The following is a 12,122-nucleotide window of genomic DNA, read 5'->3' as shown; positions in this document are numbered from 1 at the left end:
ATACTACCGGTATCAGAACTTTGCTGAATTCACTATTTCATACGCCGCTGTTTCGAAGTTCACCTGTAGGTGGCAGTGCTTCCCACATTGCGTTGAAACAGTTAAAAGACTAAAAAGATATGCACATGCATTAATTGTTACTTCAGTTCAGAGATGGCAAAAGTAAACATACTTCACTCAAGTAGAAGGGCAGATACTTATGTTTTAAAGAGTACTGAGCACTTTTACACTCAAGTTAAAGTAAACAAGTTTGAGCTCTGACATGTATTTAAGTGAAAAGTAGCCATTACTACTACCTGCTTAAGTGTCACGCTGGTAACTGGACCTCACATTATATAATATAATATAATAAAAATGAATTTCAAATTTTGTTACCTAATAAATGCATCCAGGCTGAACAGCCACCATATAGAACACAAGCAGAGAAAAGATGATGGCGATCAGGAACGTGTCTGTTCTCAGTCATGTTTACATCACTGACTCCCTCTGTCTCATTCACATTAACCCCAGACTTCTTGTTATCCGTCTTGCTCGTTGTTAGCTTCAGAGGCTAGTCTACGTCTGTGGTGCGTAAAAGCCAGGAAATGATTCACCAGTGGTAGATTGAAAAAGTCACGCAATGACAGGAAATAGATTGATGGGCTAAAAAAGGCGCGTAAAAAAATATCGATCACTTCTAAACTAAAGTAACGAGCCTGTTTTAAAAATGTTACAAGTAGAAAGTACGGATATGTGTGTAAATATGTTAATGCGTGAAGGTGAAAGATGTCTACTTAAAAATCTACAATAACAAAGTGTTTGTATTACATTACATCCGAATTTTGATTAAGTTTCGCTTTTTTTTTCTCTCCAAAGGTAATCCCATGTTCCTGGTAGGTTTTTTATTTCACTGTTCGCACTGTGTGTTTGCACTGAAAAGATTAGAAGATATATATGAATATATATTCATTGTATTACTTAAGGTGTGTGTGTGTGTGTGTGTGTGTGTGTGTATAGATAGATAGATAGATAGATAGATAGATAGATAGATAGATAGATAGATAGATAGATAGATAGATAGATAGATAGATAGATAGATAGATAGATAGATAGATAGATAGATAGATAAATCAATCTATCTATCTATGTTATGTTATAGCTTTAGATTTAATTTTGCATGCAATAATAGTCCGACAAACACCATCAAAAAGTGAGATTTTATTAATTTATTTGCAAATTTGGGCAGTAAGGAGGTGCATGCAGATATCGCACGATTTCGGTGATCGGAACCAAGCTTAATCTGACCCCTGCGCTTAGTCTGACCTTCCCACCCCCCAAGAGTACTAAAGCTTACCCGGATGTATCGTATTTGTTCAGGAGATTGAAGAGATTTGACTCCCTCAGGGACATTCTTTCTCTTTTCCATGCATCAAAACAACGGATCAAATGGAGATCACATATACTGACATTTATACTGACACATGATCATTTTAATTCCATATTTAACATCATCATTCTCCATTAAAACCCTCCGCTTGCAGTCCAGGTAAAACGTGCTGGGGGTTTTTTTTGTGTGTGAGAAGAAAACCGCCTGCTTTTTAATACAAAATACAGCGAGTCCTAAAATAACACTCGGTGGATCTTTTCTTTCAAATCTTGGCCAAGCAGTTTGAACCTTTCCTTGCTGCGTGGTGGCCACAGTGAGCGATAAGAAACAACTCGTAGGTGTTGGTTTCATTTTTTCCCCTGCCCTGTAGGCTTCACGCCTCTGATGAAAAATATTTCAATTTACATGGGGCAGATGTCTCCCAATGGAGGCTGTAGGTGGTAATGGACGGAAGCTTTAGAACGGCGGCGTCAGCCACCCGAAGAGAGCAGAGGCCGCGGTCCAAGCCGCTCCAACGACCGCAAATTTAATAAAAACGCCTCACAGAAGCTCAAGCACACAGAACAAGGCCTTGGCATATAGTAACATGATTTTCCACATGGTTTCTTTTACTTTCTTCCCCCTAAAAATCCCTGTGAAGCCTTCACTGCCATCAAATCTAGTTTGCCTTGTTGATAATTTGTATGCTTGATATTCCATAGAGGGAACAAAAACACTAGAAACTGACCTTGCTAAGACCTTGACCCTGTTCAGATGGATTCCTAAATCTAATAAAGCTTCATTTTCTGGTTACTGATTGTGATAGTCAGGTTTCCACATACCTTTCGCTATATATAATGTGGGAAAGATGCTAAAGCTGTTATAGCATTGGACGCTGGATCAGAAGGTCATGGGTTCTAATCCCAGCACCACCAAGCTACCGTTTCTGGGACCCTCAAGCTCAGTTGTAAGTCGCTCAGGATAAGGGCGCCTGCCAAATGCCGTAAACGTGAATAGAATTCAACACAATACAATTCAACCTACATTTATTTTGTAATCACAACTAGATCACAAAAGGCATTTCAGAAATTAAGAGAGGATCACATTCCGGTAGAACAACAAAAACTATAGACGGAAATCCACTTTAATCCCGATTTGAAAATCCGATGCTACACAGTGACTATGACAGTTGTAGCAGGTTGGGTTGATGAGAACTGCAACAATATATGCACAAAGGCTTGAGTCCCCATTCACGGTTATTATAACCTCCACTGTTCTAGAAGATCTTCCACTAGATTTGTGCTCATCAGCCACAAGCGTATTAGTAAAGGAAGGTACTGATATGGGTGAGGTGAGGAGGCCTGGGGGTGCAGTCAATGGTGCAATTCATCATACATATTAACATATCAGAAAACAAATTAACAAATTAGAAAACACTAACAAATCCGAAAACAAAATAAAATGTTTTCTAATTTGTTTATTTGTTTTCTGATTTGTTAGTGTTTTACACTTCACTGCCACCGTAGTAATTTTTTACCATGTGCAACATCACAACATGTGCAGTTTCTCATGTTGAATGTCATATTATTTGCAATATGTTCTTAGTTCCTGATCACCTTTTGTACTTTTGAATACATTTGTATTTAGAATATTTTATTTTATTTTCAATTATATTTCATTTATATTTATTCTTCTTGTACTCTGAAGCAGTCTCTGGCATATGAATTTCCTTCAGTAGAATTAAAGTTCTATTGTATCATAACGTATCGTATCGTAACATATCTTATCCTATCTTATATCCTTCTTAACCATATCTATATCTATGTACAATATTTAGTATGTAGTTATGCCTCCATATGGGTTTGGGCAATATATGTATATTTCACTTTATATACAGTGAGGAAAATAAGTATTTGAACACCCTGCTATTTTGCAAGTTCTCCCACTTAGAAATCATTGAGGGGTCCAAAATTGTCATCGTAGGTGCATGTCCACTGTGAGAGACATAATCTAAAAAAAAAAAAAATCCAGAAATCACAATGTATGATTTTTTTTATCTATTTATTTGTATGATACAGCTGCAAATAAGTATTTGAACACCTGAGAAAGTCAATGTTAATATTTGGTACAGTAGCCTTTGTTTGCAATTACAGAGGTCAAACGTTTCCTGTAGTTTTTCACCAGGTTTGCACACACTGCAGGAGGGATTTTGGCCCACTCCTCCACACAGATCTTCTCTAGATCAGTCAGGTTTCTGGCCTGTCGCTGAGAAACACAGAGTTTGAGTTCCCTCCAAAGATTCTCTATTGGGATTAGGTCTGGAGACTGGCTAGGCCACGCCAGAACCTTGATATGCTTCTTACAGAGCCACTCCTTGGTTATCCTGGCTGTGTGCTTCGAGTCATTGTCATGTTGGAAGACCCAGCGTCGACCCATCTTCAATGCTCTAACTGAGGGAAGGAGGTTGTTCCCCAAAATCTCGCAATACATGGCCCCGGTCATCCTCTCCTTAATACAGTGCAGTCGCCCTGTCCCATTTACAGAAAAACACCCCCAAAGAATGATGCTACCACCCCCATGCTTCACAGTAAGGATGGTGTTCTTAGGATGGTACTCATCATTCTTCTTCCTCCAAACACGTTTAGTGGAATTATGACCCAAAAGTTCTATTTTGGTCTCATCTGACCACATGACTTTCTCCCATGACTCCTCTGGTCATTGGCAAACTTAAGATGTGCCTGGACATGTGCTGGTTTAAGCAGGGGAACCTTCCGTGCCATGCATGATTTCAAACCATGACGTCTTAGTGTATTACCAACAGTAACCTTGGAAACGGTGGTCCCAGCTCTTTTCAGGTCATTGACCAGCTCCTCCCGTGTAGTTCTGGGCTGATTTCTCACCTTCCTTAGGATCATTGAGACCCCACGAGGTGAGATCTTGCATGGAGCCCCAGTCCGAGGGCGATTGACAGTCATGTTTAGCTTCTTCCATTTTCTAATGATTGCTCCAACAGTGGACCTTTTTTCACCAAGCTGCTTGGCAAGTTCCCCCTAGCCCTTTCCAGCCTTGTGGAGGTGTACAATTTTGTCTCTAGTGTCTTTGGACAGCTCTTTGGTCTTGGCCATGTTAGTAGTTGGATTCTTACTGATTGTATGGGGTGGACAGGTGTCTCTATACAGCTAACGACCTCAAACAGCTGCATCTAATTTAGGAAAATAAATGTAGTGGAGGTGGACATTTTAAAGGCAGACTAACAGGTCTTTGAAGGTCAGAATTCTAGCTGATAGACAGGTGTTCAAATACTTATTTGCAGCTGTATCATACAAATAAATAGTTTAAAAAACATATATTGTGATTTCTGGATTTTTTTTTTTAGATTTTGTCTCTCACAGTGGACATGCACCTACGATGACAATTTCAGACCCCTCCATGATTTCTAAGTCGGAGAACTTGCAAAATATCAGGGTGTTCAAATACTTATTTTCCTCACTGTGTATATATATATATATATATATATATATATATATATATATATATATATATATATATATATATATATATATATATATATAATTTTTATTATTATTACTTTTTATTTATTTATTTTTTAAGCTCCACACTTCAAGAAGATGTAGTGCTCTGTTTTTTCCCTTTGACTGCAAAAACAGTGGGGGTACAAACTTGCAAACAGTTGGGGACCTTCTGAAAACTACTGTGTGTAGTTCAGTTTCTTATGTGGATGTGTTTGTGTGTAAGCACAATGTAAGCCTCTTTCTATTACTCTTCTGTTTAGATAAGCTGAACTTTATCCCACTGCTCCTCATTGTGCTCCTCCTTTTCAAGCCTCCTTGAGGAGGTCCATGACCCCCCAAGTCTACTCGCAATCCCTTCTGGTCCGTCTCATCAGCAATACGCTTCTGTCTCTCTCGGTCAGCGGTAGGGTCAGACTCCGCTCTTCTTTAAACAGGTTGAATGGTGCTATTGAGAGGACACTGTTAATAATTTAGAGAGAGATCTCCACTGTTTTTGTTCACACAAACCTGGGCTTCATCTTTGGCAAAAGAGCAAAGCTGCCCATCTTTCTTTTTTTTGGTCACATACACCCAGAAGTCTCAAGCTTACCTCTAAGGCCTGACTGAAGTCTTTTCTGAAAACCCAGCTGATCATAGATCTACTGTTTGTGTGCAGGTGACCCTGGGAAAGGTGCTGAAAGCCATTGTGGTGATGAGGAGCCTGTTCATCGACCGCACAATCGTCAGAGGATACCACGAGAACGTGTATTCCGAGGATGGCAAGGTACTTATGGGTGCACTGCTCCATCTGAGTGTTTAGAATGAAATCTATGCTCAGGTTTTGTGAAATCAATCAATCAAATTATATTTATAGCGTGCTTTCCAGTAAAACAACAATAGACAAAAAAACAGTAATTAGATGATATTTTGCTAAGTGCGTTATTGTGCTGTACCTTAAAAGACTCCCGTAGACAGTGGACCCCTGAAGTTTTTGATGATATTACTTTTCTGTGTGGTTCAGTGGTGGACAGAAAAGAATTGATGTAATTCATAAATAAATTTTTGTGTATCTCTACCATACTGAATTATTTCCATTCGGGAGACTTTTACTTTAACTTCACTACATTTCAGAGTCAAATATACTTACATTTGCAGATACATTTGGCAGACGCCCCATAATCCAGAGCAGACTTACAATTTTTTTTTAATGTAAACAACTAAGCAGAGGTTATATTTTTAGGGGCCTTGCTTAAGGGCCCCAGCAGTTGCACCTTGGTCATTCTGTGTTTTGAACTTACGGCTGTTTGATTAGAAGGCCAACATCTTCCACTTTCGTGTGCAGTAGGGGTTTCCTCTGGGTTCTCTAGTTTCCTCCCTGAGGACACTGCATGTGGAGGGTCCTCTCGAATTCTTACATATTCTCTAGTTTACTCAGGGAAGTGGTAGCTCAGTGGTTAAGATGTTGGACTTCTGATCAGAAGGTCATGAGTTCAAATCCCACCAGCACTAAGCTGCCACTGCTGCGCCCTTTACCGTCAACTGCTCAGTTGTATGAATGAGATAATTGTTAGTCTGCAAAATGGCATAAATGATAATCATAGACATGAGACGTGACCTAGACATGTGATGTATCGAAACTCTGGTCCAAGGAGAATCACTCAAAAACCGATCATTTTGCATCCAAACCGAAATTCTGCACTATTAAGCGCCGCTCAACTTTTCTTTCAGGACATTCCTCCTTTTTTATTTATTTAATTTTTTATTAATTCATTTCCTTTTTTTTTTTTTTTTTTTGCTTTCATTATTAATTTGGGCATCTGATAACATGAAGGCTTGGCTGGAGTCTTAAACAGGAATAGTACATTCAAGCAACTTTCCCTTTGGTTTATAATATGAAATCTTTATTTTATTTTTATAAAATAAAAATGACCACCAAAATGCATCCTCCTGTGTTTGATGTATGACTATTAAAAATAAAACCAGTTAATAAAAATATTAAAATCCTTAAAAATCAACACATTTTTTTATTTTATTTATTTGTATTCTTCTTTTTTGCTTTCCTCATCTTGGCTTTTTTTTTTTTTTTTTTACTGCAAAAAGAAGTATGTGTATGTATGTATGTGTGTGTGTGAGTCTGATGGTTGTGATGTCATAACACATTTTAAAGCAGGGGCCAAAGCCACCACCTAGTCTAATAATAATCTCTACGTTTTTATAAATCTTTATTTAATTTTTTTTTTTTTCCTTTTTTTTTTTTTTTTTACACAAAGCTGCTTAATATGGTTCCCACTCTCTGTGTGTTCTCTGGTCTTTTGTGTGCAAGGTCATACTGACATTCTGAAGTCTTTTTTTTTTTTTCTATTTTTCTGTAAGGGCACTGGTTCTCGTGGCTTAGGTAACAATCTGAAATCCTATGATTTTTTCTTGTAATCGACACTAGTCTCTGTGGTGCGTTTTAATAATTCAGATGTGTTCGGAGCTCTCCATTCGCTACAGAAAAGAGCGAATGATGTGAGACGTCGTCCACTATTTATCGCCTCTACCTCGACACGTCACTTTCAACATTAGTGGCTTATTCGTTTTGAACCCGGCGAATCGCGTCTCTCACGTTCCCGGCGAACCGAGCCGTTTGAACGCGCCGAGGTGACACTAATACGAGGAGGCCATCAAAGCCGTGCGCAGCCTTGATCAGCGTTAATAACGGTAGCAGGGATGAAGCGTGTGAACTCACTGTCAGGATGATGCGTTGCCCTGGGCTGCCGGGCACATCGTGTGTCTGTGGTGAGCAATAATGATTAACCTCTGCTGCAAAAGAAGCCAACTCCTACTGCCACTGGCGCCTTCCACACCTCACCTTCATCTTTCTAGAAACTTCTCCAAACAAACTGTTTATGGCGTTTGTTCTTGGTGGCACTTGACTTCTTCACTCCCGCTGGAACTTGAATGCTTTTTGTTAAAGGTGTCAGAAAAAAAATTTAACTTTTGTTTTGATTTTCCATAAAATGCAGACACTAATTTGGTTTGCAGTGTATGAAATATTCTCATGGTTAAATCCAATCCAAAGTGTTTTATTTGTCTATGGAAGGATTTGTGCTCTCTTTCATTGCTATATATATATATATATATATATATATATATATATATATATATATATATATATATATATATATATATATATATAGCAATGAAAGAGAGCACAAATCCTTCCATAGACAATATATATATATATATATATATATATATATATATATATATATATATATATATATATATATATTATATTATTTATTTATTTATTTATCAGATGGTCCTTGAGTTATAATGGTTCGATTTTTTCCGTTCTTTTGATGACGATAGCAATAAGACAAAATTGTAAAAATATTTTACATTTCATGCAGGATGCCCCACTCTCGCTAGCGGTCACCGGAGTAAAGTTGTCTCAGTGTGTGTTTTTTTCTGTTTCGAACAGCAATTTTAGTGATAAAAGCATGTCTTCCAAGCGCCCAAGTATGTCTCCTGCTGGTAGTGAAAAAAAGAAGTTTGGATCAGAAAATGAAAATTATAAATCAGGCTGTCACTGTCACGGTCATAGCACCATCTTCGACTTACAATATTTTTTACTTACTATGCGGTCGTTGTAACGTACCTCCATCGTAAGTAGAAGACTACCTGTGTGTGTGTGTATGTATGTATGTGTGTGTGTATATATATATATATATTTATATATAATATATATAAAATTAATAATTGATAATTGATTTGCATCCTCTCATTATCATCTCTTAACCTTTAACCTGTGATCATCTGAATAGCTTTTGAAACCACCTTCAGATCAGAGTACTTGAGTAATATGTCTGAATGTATTCACTATAGAGATCATTTGGGGATAAAGAACATCCATAGTCATGGAGTGAGCAGTTATTTATTTGAGAATCACACTCTTTATATTATTTCTCTCCTGTATTAAAAGTAGTCCGAGTCTTTAGGCTCTTTAGAGCTTCCTGCACAAAAAGCAGTCTTTGGGGGCGATTACTTCTTCGCACTGCACCGTTTGAACGTCACTAAACAAGATGTTTCTGTACAAAACCGACTCTTTGAGAAGGCTTTGGAGAAAAGCTGCTGATCCGGCTTGCTGTTTGAAGCTGCAGGTGACTCAGAGGTGACCTGGGCCACGGGAACACAAGCTTCAGGAGTCAGCTGTGCTTATTGACTGCCTTTCTGCCGGCACCATCTTCCCACCTTAAGCCCTCGGATCAGGTTTTACCACACAGGCCATTAATCCCCGACGCAAGACTCCCAGCAGAGGCTGATGAGGCATCCTCACAAGGGAAAAGAGAGAAAGAGAGCGAGAGATTGGTGGAGAAAGGGAGGAAGAGTGTGAGGGAGACTAAAAGACAGGAAACGGGAGCACGGATGGATGAGTGAGTGAGAGAGAAGGATAGGCGAAGGATAGCTGCACTTTCAAAGTGGGGCTTCAAAGACTTTCTCCGACATCTCTTGGGTAATTTGCGATCGGGCATTCTTCCTACTTCAAAGGGCATCAGCATGTCTGAGTGGGTTGGGGGACAGTGGGGAGATGGCATCTGATTTCTCTAATAAACGCTGACACCGACCCTGTTTGATATTAGTTTCAGGGAACGTTTTGATTTCTTATCGCCTTTGAACCTGTTCTGATGACCTTATCACAAAAGCCTGATGAGGAGAAGGGTTTTTTTTACCGTAAGACCGGCCGGATGGAGATGAGAGATAGACAGCAACTTAAGTCGGCTCTTGTAGGCAAATACTTAAAGTGAAAAACTTGTGGGATATTAAATTAATACTCATAATAGAATAATCATATAACAAATGTAAGGATAATAATATCCACACACTTTATACGCACATTCGAAAAACAGGCGGGGAAAAAAAGCACATGGCAACTACTACTACCCCAAACTACATCCCACAAGCCGAATACGGCCCGCCCCCACATTCTGAACGGTCCTCTGAGACATATTTTTACAATTTAATTTTAAACATATGGTATTATATATTTAAAATTAAATGATCTGTATTTGATAATTAAGGTTAGTTCTCAAACAGAAATGTCCCTTAGTTACTCATTGAGGTTGAGGCACCAATAGTTGATTGCTGACACTATCAGCTGTAGGCAGAAATCCATACCGATGGTTTTTCCGGCTTCCGCTCCGCTGTTATTGCAAGAGCGGCCTCTAGAGGCGAATCTCTGACACCACGTGCTGTTTGTTTTTACATCTGAGATGGCGCGCTGCACGGAGAGCGCTATATTATATTTATTATTTATCATTTGTTAATTATATCATTAGATATTTATTTTCTTTTGCACATTTTCATGATTTAGTACTTTTTTTTCTTGGTAATAAAGTTCAGTACTATTTTACATAGTGTTTTGGTTAGATTTTTTATGAATTAATCGGTTGATTAATTGGTTTTTAGGCAGTACAATCCAACTTAGATTAATTTTTTTAGTATCTGTAAAATCCACTATCTGTGTAGTTCTTCTTATTAACATATCTTAATTATGTGTTAGATTCACCCACCAACCTATGCATCAGTGAGTACATGTTTTGATTTCAATAGCAGTGAATATGGAAATAATGTCAATTGTAGTAATGATGTTTTTTATAGTCTATATAGCTTTTGATTTATTAAGATTATTTATTCATTGAGGCATCATAAATACATTTAAAATCATAACATTTCCACAATAATACTGGTAGTCACTCCGGCCCATGTGATTTTCACCCGGCCCCCATTAAAGAAAGATAAAAATGATGTGGCCTTCACAGAAAAAAGTCTGGGGACCCCTGCATTAAATAAATCCGAGATACAAGTTAAAGTGCTTTGGTTGATGTTATCAAACATCAGAATGAGGAAAAAAAGCTGGGATTTTCTTTGACTGTGGATGGGTTGATGCTGAAGGACGAGTTGTTTCAGGTGTTTCAGCAGTGCTGATCTGCCGCTGGCCAGCCATTTTGCTTGACACATGTAAAAGTACACCAAAAATCGAGTTTGTAGTTTGGTAAGTCTGGATTCTGCACCAGCAACTCGACCAACAGTGGAGAAGTTAGAGAGCAGGCTTGATAACCATCTCATCCCTGCTCTCCGCCAATACTATTCATCTCACATCCTTGTACTGATCCAACTGTCCATACAGCTTAATTAATGTCCCAAATGCTTTTTTTTTTTTTTTTTTTTTAAATAATATCCTGCTCTCATAAAGCTCCTCAAAAGTAAACCTTTTTTGCTTTGGTTCTTCAAATAAGTAAATCAGCCTGTCTGCTTCTTCTTCCCCTCTTGAGAATGAATGTACTTCTAGGGCAGGCTGTTTGCATTGGAAACTCATGCTGGTGATATATATTTCAAATTGTATTTGTCCCATACACATTTATACAGAGTACGACACGCAGTGAAACTGTCTGACATTTTAACATGAAAAAAGAAATATAGGAATAAAAAATAAAGTAAATAAATAAAAAGTATAAAAAATATATGTATATACACACAAATTCTAGAAAGGGATGGATGCATATGGCAGATATTGACGGAGTACAGATTAAAGTAATTTACTGTGATTGTCCTTAAAGTGTCCATGTGCAGTATTGTGTGGTATAAAGTGACACTTACTTACCTAATTTCCGTACAAAAATAAAGGCAACCGCAGGACGTTTTGGTGACAAGGTGAGGGAAGAGAGATTGAGATGATTTGGACATGTGCAGAGGAGGGACATGAGTTATATTGGTAGAAAAATGCTGAGGATGGCGCCACCAGGAAGAAGGAAAAGAGGAAGGCCAAGGAGGAGGTTCATGGATGTGGTGAGGGAAGACATGCAGGTAGTTAGTGTGAAAGAGGCAGATGTAGAGGACAGGGGGGTATGGAGACGGATGATCCGCTGTGGCAACCCTTAATGGGAGCAGCCGAAAAAAGATGAAGAAGAAGAGGTGAATGGAGATGAAGTTTGAGAGCAGATTTACCCGCCTCACCTTTTGCGAGAGGCAAAAAAAAATACGACGAGCAATCTAACCTTCCCTTTGCAGTTCTACATTTTATTAAAAAAAAAAAAAAAAACCTGCGAGTTTCTTTGTTGGGGTAGATTAACACAGAGAAATTAATCGACCTTCTTTTTTTTTTCTCTCTCAGCTGGATATCTGGTCAAAGTCCAACTATCAAGCATTTCAAAAGGTAAGTGAACCAGTGTATAAAGAGTCTACACAGAGCCTAATTATGTATAATATATTACAAGAGG

General features: G+C 38.2%; 1 protein-coding gene across 1 annotated transcript in view; it reads left to right on the top strand.

Annotated features, from left to right (window-relative positions):
- med27 (mediator complex subunit 27) overlaps positions 1-12,122 on the top strand; it is a 74,867-nt gene that overhangs the window by 55,792 nt on the left and 6,953 nt on the right. The window contains exons 5-6 of the mRNA XM_046872137.1: positions 5,534-5,641; positions 12,017-12,058. Of these exons, the coding sequence (XP_046728093.1) occupies positions 5,534-5,641; positions 12,017-12,058 (150 nt within the window). The remainder of the gene's footprint in view (positions 1-5,533; positions 5,642-12,016; positions 12,059-12,122) is intronic.

Source organism: Silurus meridionalis, chromosome 17 (genome assembly GCF_014805685.1).
Source record: "Silurus meridionalis isolate SWU-2019-XX chromosome 17, ASM1480568v1, whole genome shotgun sequence".
Classification (NCBI taxonomy): Eukaryota; Metazoa; Chordata; class Actinopteri; order Siluriformes; family Siluridae; genus Silurus; species Silurus meridionalis.
Note: the sequence above shows the minus strand (reverse complement) of the source record. Positions and strands in the feature narration are given on the sequence as shown.